Genomic DNA, 18,190 nt, shown 5'->3' with positions numbered 1-18,190 from the left:
TGCTTGATCGACTGTTGGAACATGACCTGTACGTCAAGGCGGAGAAATGTCTGTTCTTTCAAAAGTCTGTCTCCTTCCTAGGGCACCACCTGTCCGCGTCAGGGGTGGAGATGGAGATTGACCACATTTTGGCCGTGCGTAATTGGCCGACTCCAACCACAGTTAAGGAGGTGCAGCGATTCTTAGGGTTTGCCAACTACTACCGGAGGTTTATCCGGGGCTTTGGTCAGGTAGCGGCTCCCATTACCTCCTTGCTGAAGGGGGGACCGGTGCAACTGCAGTGGTCAGCTGAGGCGGAGAGGGCTTTTGGTCACCTGAAGGACCTGTTTACCTCGGCTCCAGTGCTGGCTCATCCGGATCCCTCCTTGGCATTCACAGTAGAGGTGGACGCGTCCGAGGCTGGGATAGGAGCTGTACTGTCTCAGCGCTCGGGTACGCCACCAAAGCTCCGCCCCTGTGCGTTCTTTTCGAAGAAGCTCAGACCGGCGGAGCGCAACTATGATGTGGGGGACCGGGAGCTGTTAGCTGTGGTTAAGGCTCTGAAAGCGTGGACGGGGCTAAACACCCTTTCCTCATTTTGAATGACCACCGCAATCTGGAGTACATCCGGGCGGCGAGGAGACTGAACCCTCGCCAGGCAAGGTGGGCCATGTTTTTCACCCGTTTTGTGTTCACCCTTTCCTACAGATCAGGTTCCCAGAATGCTAAGGCAGACACTCTGTCCCGGCTGTATGACACAGAGGAGAGGTCCATGGAGCCCACTCCCATACTTCCGGCTTCGTGTCTGGTGGCACCGGTGGTGTGGGAGGTTGACGCGGACATCGAGCGGGCATTACGTACAGAGCCCACTCCCCCCCAGTGTCCAGAGGGTCGTATGTACGTGCCGTTAGATGTCCGCGATCGATTGATCTATTGGGCTCACACGTCACCCTCCTCTGGTCATCCTGGTATTGGTCGGACAGTGCACTGTCTTAGTGGGAAGTACTGGTGGCCCACTTTAGCTAAGGACGTGAGGGTTTATGTTTCCTCCTGCTCGGTGTGGGCCCAGTGTAAGGCACCTAGACACCTGCCCAGAGGGAAATTACAACCCCTACCCGTTCCACAACGGCCGTGGTCCCACCTATCAGTTGATTTCGTTTACGGACCTTCCCCCGTCACAAGGGAACACCACGATCCTGTTCGTTGTGGATCGGTTTTCTAAGTCCTGCCATCTCATTGCTCTGCCCGGTCTCCCTACGGCCCTACAGACTGCGGAGGCCCTATTTACACACATCTTCCGGCACTACAGGGTGCCTAAGGATATAGTGTCTGATCGGGGTTCCCAGTTCACCTCAAGGGTCTCGAGGGCGTTCATGTAACGTCTGGGGGTCTCGGTCAGCCTTACCTCAGGGTTTCACCCCAAGAGTAATGGGCAGGTGGAAAGAGTAAACCAGGATGTGGGTAGGTTTCTGCGGTCCTATTGCCAGGACCGGCCGGGGGAGTGGTCGGTTTTCATCCCCTGGGCAGAGATGGCCCAAAACTCACTCCGCCACTCCTCCACTAACCTTACTCCATTCCAGTGTGTATTAGGTTATCAGCCGGTTCTGGCACCTTGGCATCAGAGCCAGATCGAAGCACCTGCGGTGGATGAATGGTTTCGGCACTCGGAGGAGACCTGGAACGCTGCCCATGTACGTCTGCAACTGGCCATCAGGCGACAAAAGGCGAGCGCCGACCGCCACCGCAGTAAGGCCCCGGTGTATGCACAGGGGGACCGGGTCTGGCTCTCGACCCGAAACCTGCCCCTTCGAATGCCCTGCCGGAAGCTGGGTCGGCGGTTTGTGGGACCATTTAAAGTCCTGAGGAGATTGAACAAGGTTTGTTATAGGTTACAGCTTCCTCCTGAGTATCGTATTAACCCCTCGTTCCATGTGTCTCTCCTCAGGCCGGTGGTAGTTGGTCCACTCCAGGAGTCTGAGGTACGGGAGGTTCCTCCGCCCCCACTGGACATCAAGGGGGCACCGGCGTACTCGGTCCGTTCCATCCTGGATTCGAGGCGTCGGGTGGGGGGCCTGCAGTATCTCGTGGAGTGGGAGGGGTACGGTCCGGAGGAACGGTGCTGGGTCCCTAGGAGGGACATCCTCGATCCCTCCATGTTGAGGGATTTCCACCGTCGTCATCCAAATCACCCTGCGCTGCGTTCTCCTGGCCGTCCCCGAGGCCGGTGTCGGCGCACGGCTGGAGCCGCGCGTCAAGGGGGGGGGGGGTACTGTCACGGATTCAGCCGAGGCTGCTCCTCCTCCTTGCTCGGGCAGGCTTCGGCGTTCGTCGTCACGGAGTACTAGCTGCTACCGATCTATGTTTCTGTGTTCTACTTGTTTTGTCTTCATTATACATACCTGGTTCCCATTATGTCTATGATTTGTTCCCTATTTAACCCTCTGGCTCCCACTGTGTTGTGTGCGTGTTTGTTCTATGTTTGGTGTTATCGACTGGTGAGTGGGATTGTCCTCCCTGCGTGGAGTTTGTTATTTACGAGTAAAGTACGTTGTCTACTAGCTCTGTGTCCTGCGCCTGACTCCGTCCTACCACTACACACTGACGCCTGACAGAGAGACACATGAGACACATGACCAACATTCACACAGGTCATTTGGGTTAAAGAAAATATTTATTCACCATGATAATAGTACATTTAAAATGTGTGGGTGTATGTGCATTTGTATGTATTTGTGTGTGCATGTTTGTTCATTGTTAGCATGCGTACATAGGTGTGTGCATGTGTGTGCGCGTGTGTGTTCGCAAGCGTGTGTTTACATGATCACTTTTACAATTTCTCTTAAATACTTTTTTGTACAGTTCCCTATCAGTTAGGAGAGACAGAACAACCAAAAAGAAAGAAAAACAAAAACCATTCCAAACATTCTAAAGATAAAGGATAGAGCTGATTAGAAGGGTGTCTCAGGGACATTGAGGATCTGAGCTGAGAGCCCGTTGTGCCAGTTCTTCAGCTTGCGGAAGCGAGGTCCTTTCACCTCCGACTCAAACTTATCCCTGGGAGAAAGACAGAGAGAGAGAGAGACGGAGGGTAACATATGTGTGTTTGTGTGTGTGTTTGCGTGTGTGTGTGTGTGTGTGTGCGCCTCACCTCGACCTCTGCAGGGCCTCTTCATCTGGGTCTTGCACTGAGGACAGAGAAGGGGGGGAAAGAGAAGAGAGGGAGAAGAGAGGTGAGGATACATAAAACATGAAGAGAAGAAATCTCTGAAGTACAGAGACAGAGAAGACAGGAGATGAAGAGGGATGGAGAGAGTAGAGAGAGAATAAGAGCTAGACAGAACAAGACAGGGAGAAAGAAGTCGTTGAGTAAAGGTGTACTGACTGTATTCGGTGCCGGTGAGGTGGGCCAGCATCTTGAAGCTCTTGGATTGCAGGTTGGCAGCCCGTCTGGCCCACTCGGCCATCTCCTCGTCTCTGTCATGTGGCTGGATCACAGCCTGGTAGACTGGAGACGCACTGTCAACCACCGGGTCCTTCATAGGCAGGGAACCACTGCAGGCAGGGGACATGATGTCAGTAACTAGTCCATAGATGCGGTAAAGAGGTCAATGGAACACAGACCGTAGGGGATAAAAGAAGGATATCGTATTGGGGCCCATTTAATAAATATGATCTAACAAAGTGGGAAAAGGGTTCTACCTGGAACCCAATAGGGTTCTACCTGGAACCCAAAAGGGTTCTTCAAAGCGTTATCCTATGGGAACAGCCGAAGAACCCTTTCCGGTTATAGATAGCACCTTTTTTTCTAAGAGTGTAGGCCTCTCCGGGAGGGTGGTTGGATGGGTTACACACACAAAAAGTAGGGTTCTATGTGGAACCATACTGACCCAAAGCACCCTTTGAGCTCTTCAATGGTTCTTTGCAGTTCAAAAAAGTGTTATTTCTTTTAGTGATCATTAAAATGAATATTTTGGGGCGTGGTTTGCTCAAAGCTCTTTGTGCAAACGTGAGTGAGAGTGTCATTCCAGTTGATCTAATCTGTTTCGTTATGCTAGGAGCCTCATCTAGTGTTTGGGGGGTTAGAACAGGAGGGGGAGACCAGTGATACTCAGAAAATTCCCTTTTATGTCATCAGACCAGAGTTAACCCCTGAATACATTCTGAAACAGCTTAGTTAACCCCTGAAACATCGTAGTTCACCTCTGAATGCAAGAAACTGGACACACAGACAATGAGACAGACACACAGAGAGAGAAATAGCTAGACACAAGGATAGAACCATGTGAAAAACACGAGAGCCATATGATATATGCAAATGTATCATGTGATGATATCATATGAGACAGATGTGAGTTTGATACTGTTTATTAGACTTACAGTATATAAGCCAAACATGAGCCCGATATTAGTTTATTACATGTTTATTACATATCATTTATGAGAGGAGATTGAGTAGGCGGTGAGTAAAGGGTGAGTCGGGGGTGATACTTACGCCAGGGGGGAGCCAGCAGGTACATCCTCACTGAGGTCAGATGATCAGAAGGGGGCGGGGTGGGGGTTTGGGGGTGGATGACACAACACAGGGTAGTTGATTGGTTGGTGGGTTGTGGATGAAGTGACGGAAGAAAGAAAGAAAGAAAGAAAGAAAGAAAGAAAGAAAGAAAGAAAGAAAGAAAGAAAGAAAGAAAGAAAGAAAGAAAGAAAGAAAGAAAGAAAGAAAGAAAGAAAGAAAGAAAGAAAGAAAGAAAGAAAGAAAGATGGGATTGACACAGACGACAAGTGGGAGTGGAGAAATACAGCAGGACCCAGACAGAGTATCTGCCTCTTAACACAAAATGTATTCTTTGCATTGTGTGTGTGCTCTCCTACCCCTCATGGCCCTTGGACTGTGACTGTCCAGCAATAGCGTCCATGATGGCGTCCTGTGAGTACATGGATATGGGGGTGTTGTACTGAGCGTGAACGATGGTGGCCTTGCCTCCCGGGCCGCGTACCTCGATGGGCTTATGGGTAGACAGAGCTGAGTCCTTCAGAGCTATGGGGTTAAAGCTGGGCACATACTCCTGACTGGAGAGGGATATGGTCGGGGTAAAGGGTCAAGGGTCAGGGATAAAGGGTCATTTTGGGAGGGTTGGGAGGGTTTTGTGGGATGAAGGGGGCAGGTGGCAATAGGGATCCATATTTGGGTTCACAGGTTGTAAGGGAATCAGACGACCGGGCGGAGAGAGGGGAGAGAGGGAAAAAAGAAAGAGAGAAAAAAAGGTGGAGGGATGGTGAGAGGTGCAACAGGAGTAGGGCTAAGAGTTTCACTTACCTTCCTCCATCTGTGGACTCGCACACTGCACAGCACTACAAGGTATATACACACATATGATAAACGCAACTAATGATCATATAGCTTACTCCCTGTCTGTCTCACTCTAGTACATTTACATTACCACTGATTACATTGTACCTATCTGTCTCTTTAATACACTACCACGACCTGTCTGTCTCTCTTGTCCACTATATCTGATTGTATAGTACCTGTTTGTCTCTCTCATCACTCTCACACTATGAATGATTACATTGTACCTAGTCTCTCTCTATTATGGAAGCAGATTGAGGTGACTTCACTTTATTATTTATTTGATTTGAAATACATTGTCTATAGTGTCACCTCAGGACTAGTAAATTGAGCATAAGCCATGACTTCAAGAAAATACACATAATCACAAAGTGATCAAGAAATACAGACGAGCAAGGAAAACCAAATCAAGCCAGTACTAAACAGGCTGTAAGACACAAACACACGCTCCACTTTACACACTGTAAATTCCTAGTTAGTTATGATGCCTTATTAACACACATATAGTACCAATGCGCACATGCACACGTCAACACACACACATATATGTGCAGTACCATACGGAATATACTGTGAACGCATGTGTTAAATAAAAATGATCCATTGTTAAATAAAAACAATTTACACAGAGAATGTTAAATCAACACTGAAAGTGTGGAGTCTGTGGACCCATGTACACACTGGAACAGTGTTAAATTAACACACTGCTTAGTGTAAAGCCTTTTTCAAATATTTCCCAGAGTGCCTTTTGAGGAAATTGTAGAGTTACCACCTATACCTGTATTTGTTAGTGACAGAGACATGGTTGTTGCATTCATCAGTTTTTGCGATTATGTTATCATATTTTTGTATCTATTGAACGCAATACCATACGTATTTCATAAGGCCTTATTTTGAGGGCCTAGTTTTACCCTAATACAGGGGCCTGAACTAAGACCACACCCTTCATTATCCTATTTCCCAGCATGCTCTATTGCAGGTTGATTTTAGAATTGTTTGTTTCAATGTCTATGTTTGTGCATGTACATTGATTGATTAAGTCTGCCACATGGACACAGTACACTGGCAGGATGATTCTGACAAAGATGCTCAGAATAGACACTCCATCATCACCAGAGAATGGATCAATGCTCACACTATGGGCAAGATGCCATTCACAAAATACACGCAGCTAAGCATGCACACATATAAACTCTTAAACTTTGTTCATGCAAATTCTGTACATTCAGATGGTACTGACTTTCCAGCCGTGTTTGCAATAATCTGTAACAATATGAGAGAGAGAGAGAGAGAGAGAGAGAGCGAGAGAGAGAGAGAGAGAGAGAGAGAGAGAGAGAGAGAGAGATAAGGTAAGGTATTACCAGAGTGATAGTAAGGTAATAGTTATAGAGTCATTCTGTGTGTTATAATGGCAGTTGTGTGTCATCAACTGTGATATTTACCAGGATTCCCTGCGACCCAGCAGACTAACTGACAGGAGCAGGAGCTCAACAATCACATGACACACACACACGTACACAGACACTCACAGACATGCACAAGCGTACGCACACACACACTCAGACAGAAGAAGAAAAATAAGAATACTTTGTCTATTTTCTTGGAGAGACCAGAAATGTGTCTTTTTACTTTCAGCCCAAACCCCCGAGATACACACACTCCACAAATTGTTGGAGCTTATGGGTTATGTGCTGAATATAGAGATGGATCTATTCCGGGACACTGTGTATGTGTATGTGTGATACTGTATGAGAGGGGGGTTTGGGATCCACTGTAACCCGAGTGGAACATACCAGCGCGGCGAGGAGCAGCTGTTCACGTGTTTGTGTGTGAGCTCACAAAAAGAGGGTCGCCTGTACTGAACCAGGGTACTGCGTGAGACTAAGGTCACGTTTACTGGACACGTTTACCGTATTCTGATCAGCATATCTACCTAACTTCACCCCCCAGCCCAGCTGAGTTTAGCAAATAACTGATGAAGTGACAGGGATGCTCCCTCAAAGGCAATCAACTCCTAACAGCTAAAGCACCTGTCGTCAGCGGAATGACTGTAGTCGTCATGTACACAGCCACAGAGTGTGGTGCAGTATTACCTGGAGACAGTCCAGGTGTGTGTCAGAGCGCGCACGTTACCACCTAGGGCGACGAGTGCGCATGTGAGCCAGGGGAATGTGTTCCAGGATAATCACGGAATGTTCTGAGTATTCTTGATCACCGTCCTGTTTAACGTGCACACTTGGGGGCAGGGATGTATGATACACCCCCCACGGCTCATACCCTAAGTTGTCCTAGAATGGAGATAGCCAGGGGAGGGGATGGGGCAGGAAGAGAGTGAGGAGGAAAATAAAAAATTGGGGTAGTACAACAAGGCCTTAGTTCCAGTAGGTCCAGTGGTTGGGAGAGGAGGGAGTGTTTTGTTTCCTAGTTAGTGTGGATGTTTTGTTGGGAACTCAGTGAGGCTCTGGTCAACAGAAGTGCACTATAAAGGGAACACGTGGCCAAAATCAGTGCACTATACAGGGAACAGGGTGCCATTTCAGATATGCCCCCAGGCTACCTACCCTAGGAATGGCACTCCGCTGTCCGCCCCCTCTCCTCCCAGCCTGGCGGCCCCTGCCCCATCTCCTGCAACCTTGCCTTGCAGCAGGGCCATCTCTCTAAGAGTGTGTGCAGAGTACAGGCTGATGGGGGAGTTATACTGTCCCTTCTGGTTCGAGAGAGACACTGCAGCGGCAGAGGAGGGGGGAAGGAGAGGAGAGGGTGTACGGGGGGCAGGGGTCGGCTCAACAGGCTTTTTAGACAATAGTCTCCCAAACTTCTTCACCTTCACCTCGTCTTTTTCTTCTACTTCTTTTTTAACATGATCACCCTCCTTAGTGACAAGAGAGGTAGAGTGAGGGACTCAGAAAAACATAGAGATGGGGGAGAAAAGGAGAGAAAGAATAAATAAAGAGGATTGATGAGGAATGAGGAAAAAGATAGATAGATAGGGGTGGTGTATCCTCTTCACTATTTGGCCCAGGGGAGAACGACTGCCCCCTATCATTGAAGCCGTGGAAGTTCAAGGCTGACCGCGGTACTGCAGGCATTGTTAGCAGAAAACAGGATCCCCATTATAGTGAATGGAAAAATGGCAATCTTTGTGTAAATCGAATCATGGTACCAATAAACGCTTCTAATACACCAGATGTATGTCCTTGAACTAATTCCCTAAGGTCCAAGGGCCCGGGGCTGGGTTTCTACTAAGCTAACATATGGAATTGTTTTAAGATGGTAATAACAAGGATCATTTAGCTATTTGATTTTGAATTTTATTACCCCTGTAGGTATCAAAAAATATATATATGTAAAAAAAATATTTGATAAAACATGGAATTTAATTTACTGCAATTAGCCAATAGAAACACATTGAATAACATATTCATACATGGCAAACAGATAGTCATAACATTTATAAAAAGGAAGTCTGTTTTGAAGTGTCTATCCTATATCTGAGAGATATAAGAAAGCTCAGGAAATAATGTTTCTTTTTTTTTTACCCATATTTAAGCATTTTCTTGCACTAAAGTACTTCCATATGTACTTCCAATCATTTTTAAACTGGTACCGGGTTACCTTCAGACGAGTTACCTTCAGACAGAAGTTGACACATTGGCGGTACTGACTTCAGACGAGTCCCCGGAAGCTTGTGGCATTCGGACACCATAGGCTCGTCAGAAGATCGATTTCGGGATGTCTCCTGATCTAGTAGCTCTACCACCTTTCACCCCAGATGTGGAAGCCTGACATCGGCGGATGCGGTGGATTGAGATGCAGCCCAAGCAAAAATATATATCTCTAGCTTAAACAGGTGGATTTTGATGGGGATTTTTTTATTATACTAATTCGTTTTCTGCGGGGGCGCAGATATCGACTCTAGGGGTTTTAAATAACACACAGAAGAAGTCATTAGGATAATTGAGTTGCTAATGGAGGCCTGCAGTACCCCAGTTGGCCTTCAACTTGAGTTACTCAATGAGAGGGAGTAGCTTTGAGCTAGCGTGCGACGTCACTTCCTGGAGTAACTCAAACTGCTCATGTTATGTCTCCATGAGACGGCATCTTAACCAATTTTATTTGGCTTCAATGCGCTTTTCAGTCTTCACATAGGAATGAATGGTGTCACATGATCGATGGCTTTGTCCATTTATATATGGTCATTGATTTGGCCAGAGCTTGATCCTCTGCTCTTTAATATGGAAGCTGCAGCTGAAATAGAAACACTAGAGGGCGCCAACACACAGCCTTCGAGTCTTCACTTGATCCCACACGTGCACACACGCACAGACACACAAATGCCGAAACTTTTTACCTTCTGGTGAGGAATAACTGACATGGGGGAGTCCATTCTGGGTGTTGCCATGGGAACAGGGGCAGGACGTTTCGACCTGGGTGCAGAGCAACAACAACAGACTTTTACATGTGTAAGTAGTTTTACATGTGTTATGTAGTTTTGCATGTTATCTTCTAAGTATTTTAAGAGTGTGTGTGTGTGTGTGTGTGTGTCTGTGTATGTGTGTGTGTAAGTGTGTGCGTCTATACGTGCATGCGTGCGCGCCCATGTGTATGTGTGCGTGCGTGCCTGTGTGTGTGTGTATGTTTACTTCTGCATGGTGAGGGCCAGTTTATTGGAGGCCATCTTAATCTTGTTCTGTGCCTCCAGGTGTGTCATGCCTTCCGTACTAAGGCCGTCTATTGATGTGATGATGTCACCCTGGACTAGACTGCCCCCTGCAGCCTTACTGCCTGGAGTTGTCTAGAGGGGGAGAGAGAAAGCAGAAGAAGAAGAAGAGTTAGGAGGAGAGGAGGAAGGGAGCGAGACAGAGGGGAGGGAAGGAGAGGAAGAGGAAGAGTGGAAGAAAGGGAAGGAGAGGAAGAAGGGAGAGAGAGAGAGAATGAAGAGGGAGAGAGAGAGAAAGCCCCACTGAGCAAAGAAGTCAATTCAACGTCTATTCCACATTGGTTCAACGTCATTTCCTTCAAATGATGTGGAAACAACGCTGATTCAACCAGTGTGTGCCCAGTGGGGAGAGAGAAAGAGAGAGAGAGGGTAACAGAGGCAGAGTTATGTAAGAGAAACTGACATAGATACTTCTGCTCAAATACACACACACATAAAATCTGAGAGAAATAAGCTTTTTAGCGTATGGAAGATTTCTGGGATTTTTTATTGCAGCTCATGAAACACGGGACCAACATTTTACATGTTCCGTTTATATTTTTGTTCAGTATATAAGGTAGATAGATATTCAGAGTGTGATAATCTAAGGTAGATAATCCTAGTGTCGGTCAGGTTATCTGTTGTCATTCAAACCAGTCAGATAAACTAGTGTCTAATTGATAATCAGCTGTAGGGATCACACTGGGACACACCAGGATGGATCAACATTTATTAACACTCATACAGAATAGTGTCAGATCAACGTCTTAACAGAACTCAACTGTCTATCTGTCACGTTCCACAGGATACACCTCAATGAGTCAAGATGCTCACTCAACAAAAGAAACACAGCTTTCTAACACACCAATCACAACAGCAGGAGTCAGATCAGTGGTCGAAGTGGACTGATGCTGACCGATACAGAAAATTGGTACTTCTCGTTTTCTACTTCTTGAGTATACTATACTCCTCTAAAAAAAAAAAAAAAAAAACTGTTATCCCAAACAGTTTTATTGAAATGAGCACCATTTTCAAACCCAACTTTGAAGTGGTATGACCGGGCCGTGATAGAACAGCAGCTAGAGAAAACTAGCAGAAAACACTGATCTGAACTAACTTCCTCATTAAAAGAAACACCACAGAGAAAAGCTTTGATAGAAACACCTAATGAGCAGTACAGACTACAGAGTTGTTGTAAAGGATGTCAAGCTGCTTGCTTAGCAAGTGCCACTTCCTCCTGATTCAGCTCATACAGAGACTCGAATTCAGGGCACACGCAACCGCCCTCCTGAAGCGTTCCAACACAGGACACACGCAACCGCCCTCCTGAAGCGTTCCAACACAGGACACACGCAACCGCCCTCCTGAAGCGTTCCAACACAGGACACACGCAACCGCCCTCCTGAAGCGTTCCGCCCTCCTGAAGCGTTCCAACACAGGACACACGCAACCGCCCTCCTGAAGCGTTCCAACACAGGACACACGCAACCGCCCTCCTGAAGCGTTCCAACACAGGGCACACGCAACCGCCCTCCTGAAGCGTTCCAACACAGGACACACGCAATCGCCCTCCTGAAGCGTTCCAACACAGGGCACACGCGACCGCCCTCCTGAAGCGTTCCGCCCTCCTGAAGCGTTCCAACACAGGACACATGCGACCGCCCAAGGGACGACACTTCAGGCTGAGGAGTGAGTTTCACAAATCCCCATCTGCTACATTTGCAGAGTTAGATGGATGCACAACAGTCTCTGTACAGCTCTTAGCGCAGAGTTAGTAGGTCTGGGGGCTAGGGAGTACTGGGGGACTAGGGAGTACTGGGGGACTAGGGATTACTGGGGGACTAGGGATTACTGGGGGACTAGGGATTACTGGGGGACTAGGGATTACTGGGGGACTAGGGAGTCAGAGGTAGAGTAGGGGCTGGGGCTGGGGTACGAGGCTGAGGTAAGGGGTGGACTGAGGACTGGGGCTTGGACAGAGATGCAGGGCTGGGGACTGGGATAGAGGCTAGGCTTACAGGCAGCTCATTAAAGAGATAAAAATAAAGAGTGCTGTTGATGTTCACTCTGTTTAACCTAACTGCCCCAACTACCTGCTAGTGCCACTCAAACCCGCCTTCTCTATCTATCTCCCTTCCTTCCTCTATCTCTTTTTGCCCCTCCCTCTCTTTTTTCCTCTTTCTCCTCAGTGATGCCTTCTGCCTTTGTTCATTCATTTATTCAGCCTGCATCCGCATTTGTGTGTGTGTGTAATTGTTCGATTGATTCAGCATGACTTCACAGCAGCACCATTTTTCTCTCCTTAACAGCATCTGCTCTTTTCACATTTCACCACCCTGCTCTGCTTATGCTGAATCCACTACACACACCACACACACATGCACTGCATCCATCAGAACACACTTTCGGACAAATCACAACAATGTATTCCCTTCTCTCTGGAGAACATGGAAATTCAGACCCAGAACTCTCACACCCAGAACAGATATGTTTAATACATACTCTGTTAGATGTGCACACCATCAGAATGAATCAGATCAAGATTGGGCCAACAACAAAAGCGTAAACAATGGAGCAAATACCCTCCATAACATTTTCACATTTAACTAGCATGGCTTTCTATGATACAATTCGTGGTAGTTAAGGGGATGACATTCATTGCTTCTACAATGCTGGTCTGATAAGATCAGAGTTAGGAAACATGATATCTTTAACGCTCATCTACCGAATCTCTTTGCTGCATAGAAATGTCCATATAGTTAGCCCAGACTGTGAATGCCATCCTCAGTATGAGAGCAGAATAGAATAGTACTTTATTAGTCAGCCGAGACTGATATTCTTTCTCTGCTTCCAACTCTCAGCCTGATGATGATAGATCAGCTCTACCTGTCAGCCAGCCATGATCACTTCCAGTGAACCCTCAGCTTTAGTCGTCACTCCCTTCAATGGTTCTGTTCGATTAGACAGAACCGCCACGTGACCGGAAAAAAAACGGTGAATAGGCCTAACTCTATCCTCCGGTCAAAATCACAAGACACTATCTGCATTGAGACAATGACTTATCAATGACCCAAGCCCTGCTCATTTAATCCCTACCATTGTGTCGCTGAGTTGTCATAATGCTTCAGCAAATGTACATTATCCCAGGGGCGCTGGAAGACACAACGTAAGTAACCTTTATGTCCCTCTTACTGCCCTGAATGCCTCTGCTGATCCTACAGCTATTATATGCAGCAATCATGTGCAAATGAACCAGAGTTATACTGTTAGCACTGAGGTGGTGTGCCCTAGCAGGAAGTCCACTGTGTGCAGCTCACCCTGCACTAACATAAATAACCTGAGCACCTCCACTAAACTTACCAGTAAAGCAATAAAAAAATAAAAAATAATAATATGCCATTTAGCAGACGCTTTTATCCAAAGCGACTTACAGTCATGCGTGCATACATTTTTGTGTATGGGTGGTCCCGGGGATCGAACCCACTACCTTGGCGTTACAAGCGCCGTGCTCTACCAGCTGAGCTAGCTACAGAGGACCACAAAACAATCAAGCATCCCAGAAAAATTCTAAAAATAGCCTACGTTAACATGTAGCTTAAGAAACAAGGTTCATGGTATCAATAATTTGCTAGTAACAGATGACATTCATATTGTGACAATCTCTGAAACTCACTTAGATAATACCTTTGATGATACAGTGGTAGCAATACATGGTTATAAGAGCTACAAAAAATAAAGCTAAGAGAAGATCTCATGTTAAATACTGTTGAAGTAATATGGCTACAGGTTAATCTGCCTCACCTAAAGCACACTCTGGTGGGAAGCTGCTATAGACCACCAAGTGCTAACAGTCAGTATCTGGATAACATGTGTGAAATGCTTGATAATGTATGTGATATCAACAGAGAGGTATATTTTCTGGGTGATTTAAATATTGACTGGCTTTCATCAGGCTGCCCACTCAAGAGAAAGCTTCAAACTGTAACCAGTGCCTGCAACCTGGTTCAGGTTACAGTCAACCTACCAGGGTAGTTACAAACAGTACAGGAATGAAATCATGAACATGTATTGATCACATCTGTTACGAACCCCGTGGCTTTAAAAGTCTAGGGTGGATGGAAAAGAGGCCCGTAACATAACTCATGCAAATTAGGCTATTGCCAAGGAACAGTGAGAACAAAATACGCCGATAACCAAACGCTACCGTCAAACACAAAATGTTTATTATAAAACACACGGTAAATGGTTTGGGGAAAAGGGGCTGAGCTGGACCCAAGGAATAAAACAATAAAGTCAAAAAACCCTAAACTGATCTTGCCTGCCTCAAGAACTACTAAGCTTACTGCTAAGTAAATACATACAAAAATACAGTGGGTGGTCTGCTCAGGTCTAACTAGTGTGTTTAGACAAGGTTTTCCTACGGGTAGTGTATGCCCAAGGGCGACTTGCTAAATCCCCCTTTTCCCAGGCACAAACAAACAATATAGGTACCATACGGACTAAACAGTTAACGAGTGAGTACACAAAAACAAGACACCACCGTATACATACTCACAAACAAAAAGAGTCTCTGTCAGCAAACACAACTGACTAGCTTTTAAAACAAGGGGATGTGCGATCTGATTGGATAAGAAAACAGAAACAGGTGGTGCAATCAGGAGAACTGTCCACTGATTGGTCCACCTCAGCAATCAGCAGATTAACTGATGACTGACAGGTGGGACACCCCAACGACCTCCAATCAGGAACACAAAGGACACCTGTGATTAGGGCAGAAGGAGAGGAAAAACACAAAAACACATACAGGATACCTGTATCCGTAACAACATCTTTACTAATGCTGCAGAAATTAGCTTGAAAGCAGTATCCAAATCCATTGGATGTAGTGATCACAATATAGTAGCCATATCTAGGAAAACCAAAATTCCAAAGGCTGGGCCTAATATAGTGTATAAGAGGTCATACAATAAGTTTTGTAGCGATTCCTATGTTGTTGATGTAAAGAATATGTGTTGGTCCGTGGTGTGTAATGAGAACCAACCAGATGCTGCACTTGACACATTTATGAAATTGCTTATCCCAGTTACTAATAAGCAAGCACCCATTAAGACAATGACTGTAAAAACTGTTAAATCCCCGTGGATTGATGAGGAATTAAAAAATGGTATGGTTGAGAGGGATGAGGCAAAATAAATGGCAAATAAGTCTGGCTGCACAACCGATTGGCAAATGTACTGCAAATTGAGAAATCATGTGACTAAACTGAATAAAAAGAAGAAGAAAATACACTATGATATAAGAATGATAGTAAAAAGCTTTGGAGCACCTTAAATGAAATTTTGTGCAAAAAGGCAAACTCCGCTCCATCATTCATTGAATCAGATGGCTCATTCATCGCAAAACCCACTGATATTGCCAACTACTTTAATGATTTTTTCATTGGCAAGATTAGCAAATTTAGGCATGACATGCCAGCAACAAACGCTGACACTACACATCCAAGTATATCTGACCAAATTATGAAAGACAAGCATTGTAATTTTGAATTCCGTAAAGTGAGTGTGGAAGAGGTGAAAAAAGTATTGTTGTCTATCAACAATGACAAGCCACAGGGGTCTGACAACTTGGATGGAAAATTACTGAGGATAATAGCGGACGATATTGCCACTCCTATTTGCCATATCTTCAATTTAAGCCTACTAGAAAGTGTGTGCCTTCAGGACTGGAGGGAAGCAAAAGTAATTCCCCTACCTAAGAATGGTAAAAGCCCCTTTACTGGCTCAAATAGCCGACCAATCAGCCTGTTACTAACCCTTAGTAAACCTTTGGAAAAAATGGTGTTTGACAAGATACAATAATATTTTACAGTAAACAAATTGACAACAGACTTTCAGCACACTTATAGGGAAAGACATTCAACATATAGGCCTCCTGGGCTGCACCACTTTCTGTGCTTTTTTTTCTTTTTTCTCACTTGCTATGTTTTGTGTCTTTTATTCTTGAATGGTTTTTAAAGTAATTTGTTGGTACAACTTAAAATAACAAAGTTATGGAAAGAATCATGCTCTAAAAGAAATGTTTTGAAAACTGTTCCTTTGTTGTCTGCCTCTACTTCATGTTGCCTGCTCAACCCAGATTTGAAAAATCTGTCACTTTCCCCCTCATGACAGAAACAGAAACAGTCAAGGAGAAACTGGGAAAGTGAGTGTGATCCTCTGTTCACAACAAAACTTCGTGCTCCAGAAGCCATCATGTTCATCAACACCAACACTAGGACAACTCCACTTCAGGTTTCAGGGAAGGTAAAATCTCACAATGGGCTAGCACTCACTAGCTGGCGATTTAGCTAGCTCTGTACCTCACATCTGCTAAATCATTACAGTAATGAGGAGAGATCAGACTATCCAGAGATCACACTCTCTCCTCATACAGCTTCAGGTAGCTGCTGCAGACTACAGACAGAGTTGAGATGACTGGGAGTTCACAGCTCCAAAGCAGACAGCAGGTCGGAGAAATTGGGCCAACCATTATGTACCTTTGTTTTTCTCCAGACCTGACCAGAGGTAGTAAGAAGACCAGAGATGGACAAAGGGAGGAGAGGGTGACAACAGAGGATTTCTTTAGGGACACACTTGGCATCTGAGAGGCCCAGCAGGATGCTTTAGGTAACACACAGCTTTTCATATGATCGCACCTCTCCTCCTCTCTCTCCCTCTCTGATGCGCTCTCCCTTGTCATCCTTCTTTCCTCCCCCTACTGCTATTTGCTATTTCCATATCCACTTGAAATACATCATAGTAGCTGCCAAGTGCAACAACACACACCACAACACACAACTACAGCAACAGGTCTAGATAGAAAGAGGGGGGGGGGGGGGGGGGGGGTGATAACGAAGGAGAGAGAGAGGGGTGTGATAGATAGGGAGAGAAGTGTATTCTAGAACTCTTGCTGGCAGGTCATTCCTCACCCCTCGTCATCTGTCATCAATCATTACATCATTACATAAGACACACTTACACGCACGCACACACGTTTAGCACACACACACACACCCATACACACCAATGAACCATAAGCACTATTTCTCTAACACAGGAAAAGCTTTAAGTGTGTAGTGTCTTACCCTGGAGACGGTAAGTGGCATATTGAAGTCTTTTCCTCCTTGTAGTCTGAAACCCCATGGTGCGGAGCCATTGAGAGTTACTGTGTACGTAGCCATCTTCAGCTTTGGATAAAACACACACACACACTGCTTTCTTTCCTCCTGAAACCGCTTTTCTCTTTTTACTTGTTTCCTCTTGCACTCGTTTTCTGATTCCCTTCCTTCAGTCTCGTTCTTGAGTTCTCTCCCTGTTATTTCCCAACGGTTGGGACAAACACCGGATAGGGGGAGGGAGGGGCAGGCGCTGAGGAGCTTCTGATACACACACACGCAAACACAGGTGTGAAAAACACACACGTATGCACACACACACACACACACACTCACCTACACACACTCCAAACTAATTCAACCTAAAACCACACAACAGCTAGTCTAGTCTACACCTAACACTGAAAACCTGAATAAAGCGTTTAAATGTGTATAGAAACGTTGTCGTAGAGGTCTTGCCTTAGTTGAGGGTGAGGGACAGACGGGACAAGAATAGCTGAGTGGAGCAGAGACGAAGACAGGGATGGATGGCACAGGGGCCTTATAAGGCATGTAATCCTACCCCCAGCATGCCTCACTCTGATCACCCTGCATTACTCACACATGCAGATATAGACTCCTCTTAGCCCCACACATTCTCCCCTCGCTCTACCTCAATCTGTCCCTCTCATCAATCAATTCCTCTCTCTCTGTTTTTTTATGTCTGTTTTGCTGTGATCTCACCTTCTCAATGTGTCACAATATCCTTTTGCGTCACCTTTTCATTCCTTGACTCGCTCTTTCTATCACTCTCTCTTTCTATTTCTCTCTCTCTTTCTCTCTGCGTTATCTCTCCCAGCTCTCTAAGGGGAAGCAACACATTACTGAAACTTGATGTCTGATTCCCTAGAAACACCTCTACCAGGAGACAGGCACCATGATCAACAAGATGATAAAGAATCAGCTTTTTTAGCACCTTTTGACAGTTCAGTATGTTAGGACATTCAACTATTACATTTCTAAATTTACATGT

At 45.8% G+C, this 18,190-nt stretch overlaps 1 protein-coding gene across 1 annotated transcript; it reads right to left on the bottom strand.

Moving 5' to 3' along the window:
* Positions 1-2,927: 2,927 nt before the first annotated feature.
* On the bottom strand, positions 2,928-17,244 carry LOC311100552 (LIM domain-binding protein 3-like; the record flags this gene model as incomplete). The annotated part of the gene is made up of 8 exons (XM_084141458.1): positions 2,928-3,033; positions 3,128-3,164; positions 3,362-3,531; positions 4,849-5,042; positions 6,563-6,589; positions 9,678-9,753; positions 9,970-10,121; positions 17,149-17,244. The coding sequence occupies 8 exons, from the start codon at positions 17,242-17,244 to the stop codon at positions 2,928-2,930; spliced, it is 858 nt and encodes a 285-aa protein (XP_083997584.1).
* Positions 17,245-18,190: the final 946 nt, after the last annotated feature.

This window comes from Coregonus lavaretus, assembly GCF_964263955.1.
Source record: "Coregonus lavaretus genome assembly, chromosome: 25".
NCBI classification, from domain to species: domain Eukaryota; kingdom Metazoa; phylum Chordata; class Actinopteri; order Salmoniformes; family Salmonidae; genus Coregonus; species Coregonus lavaretus.
Note: the sequence above shows the minus strand (reverse complement) of the source record. Positions and strands in the feature narration are given on the sequence as shown.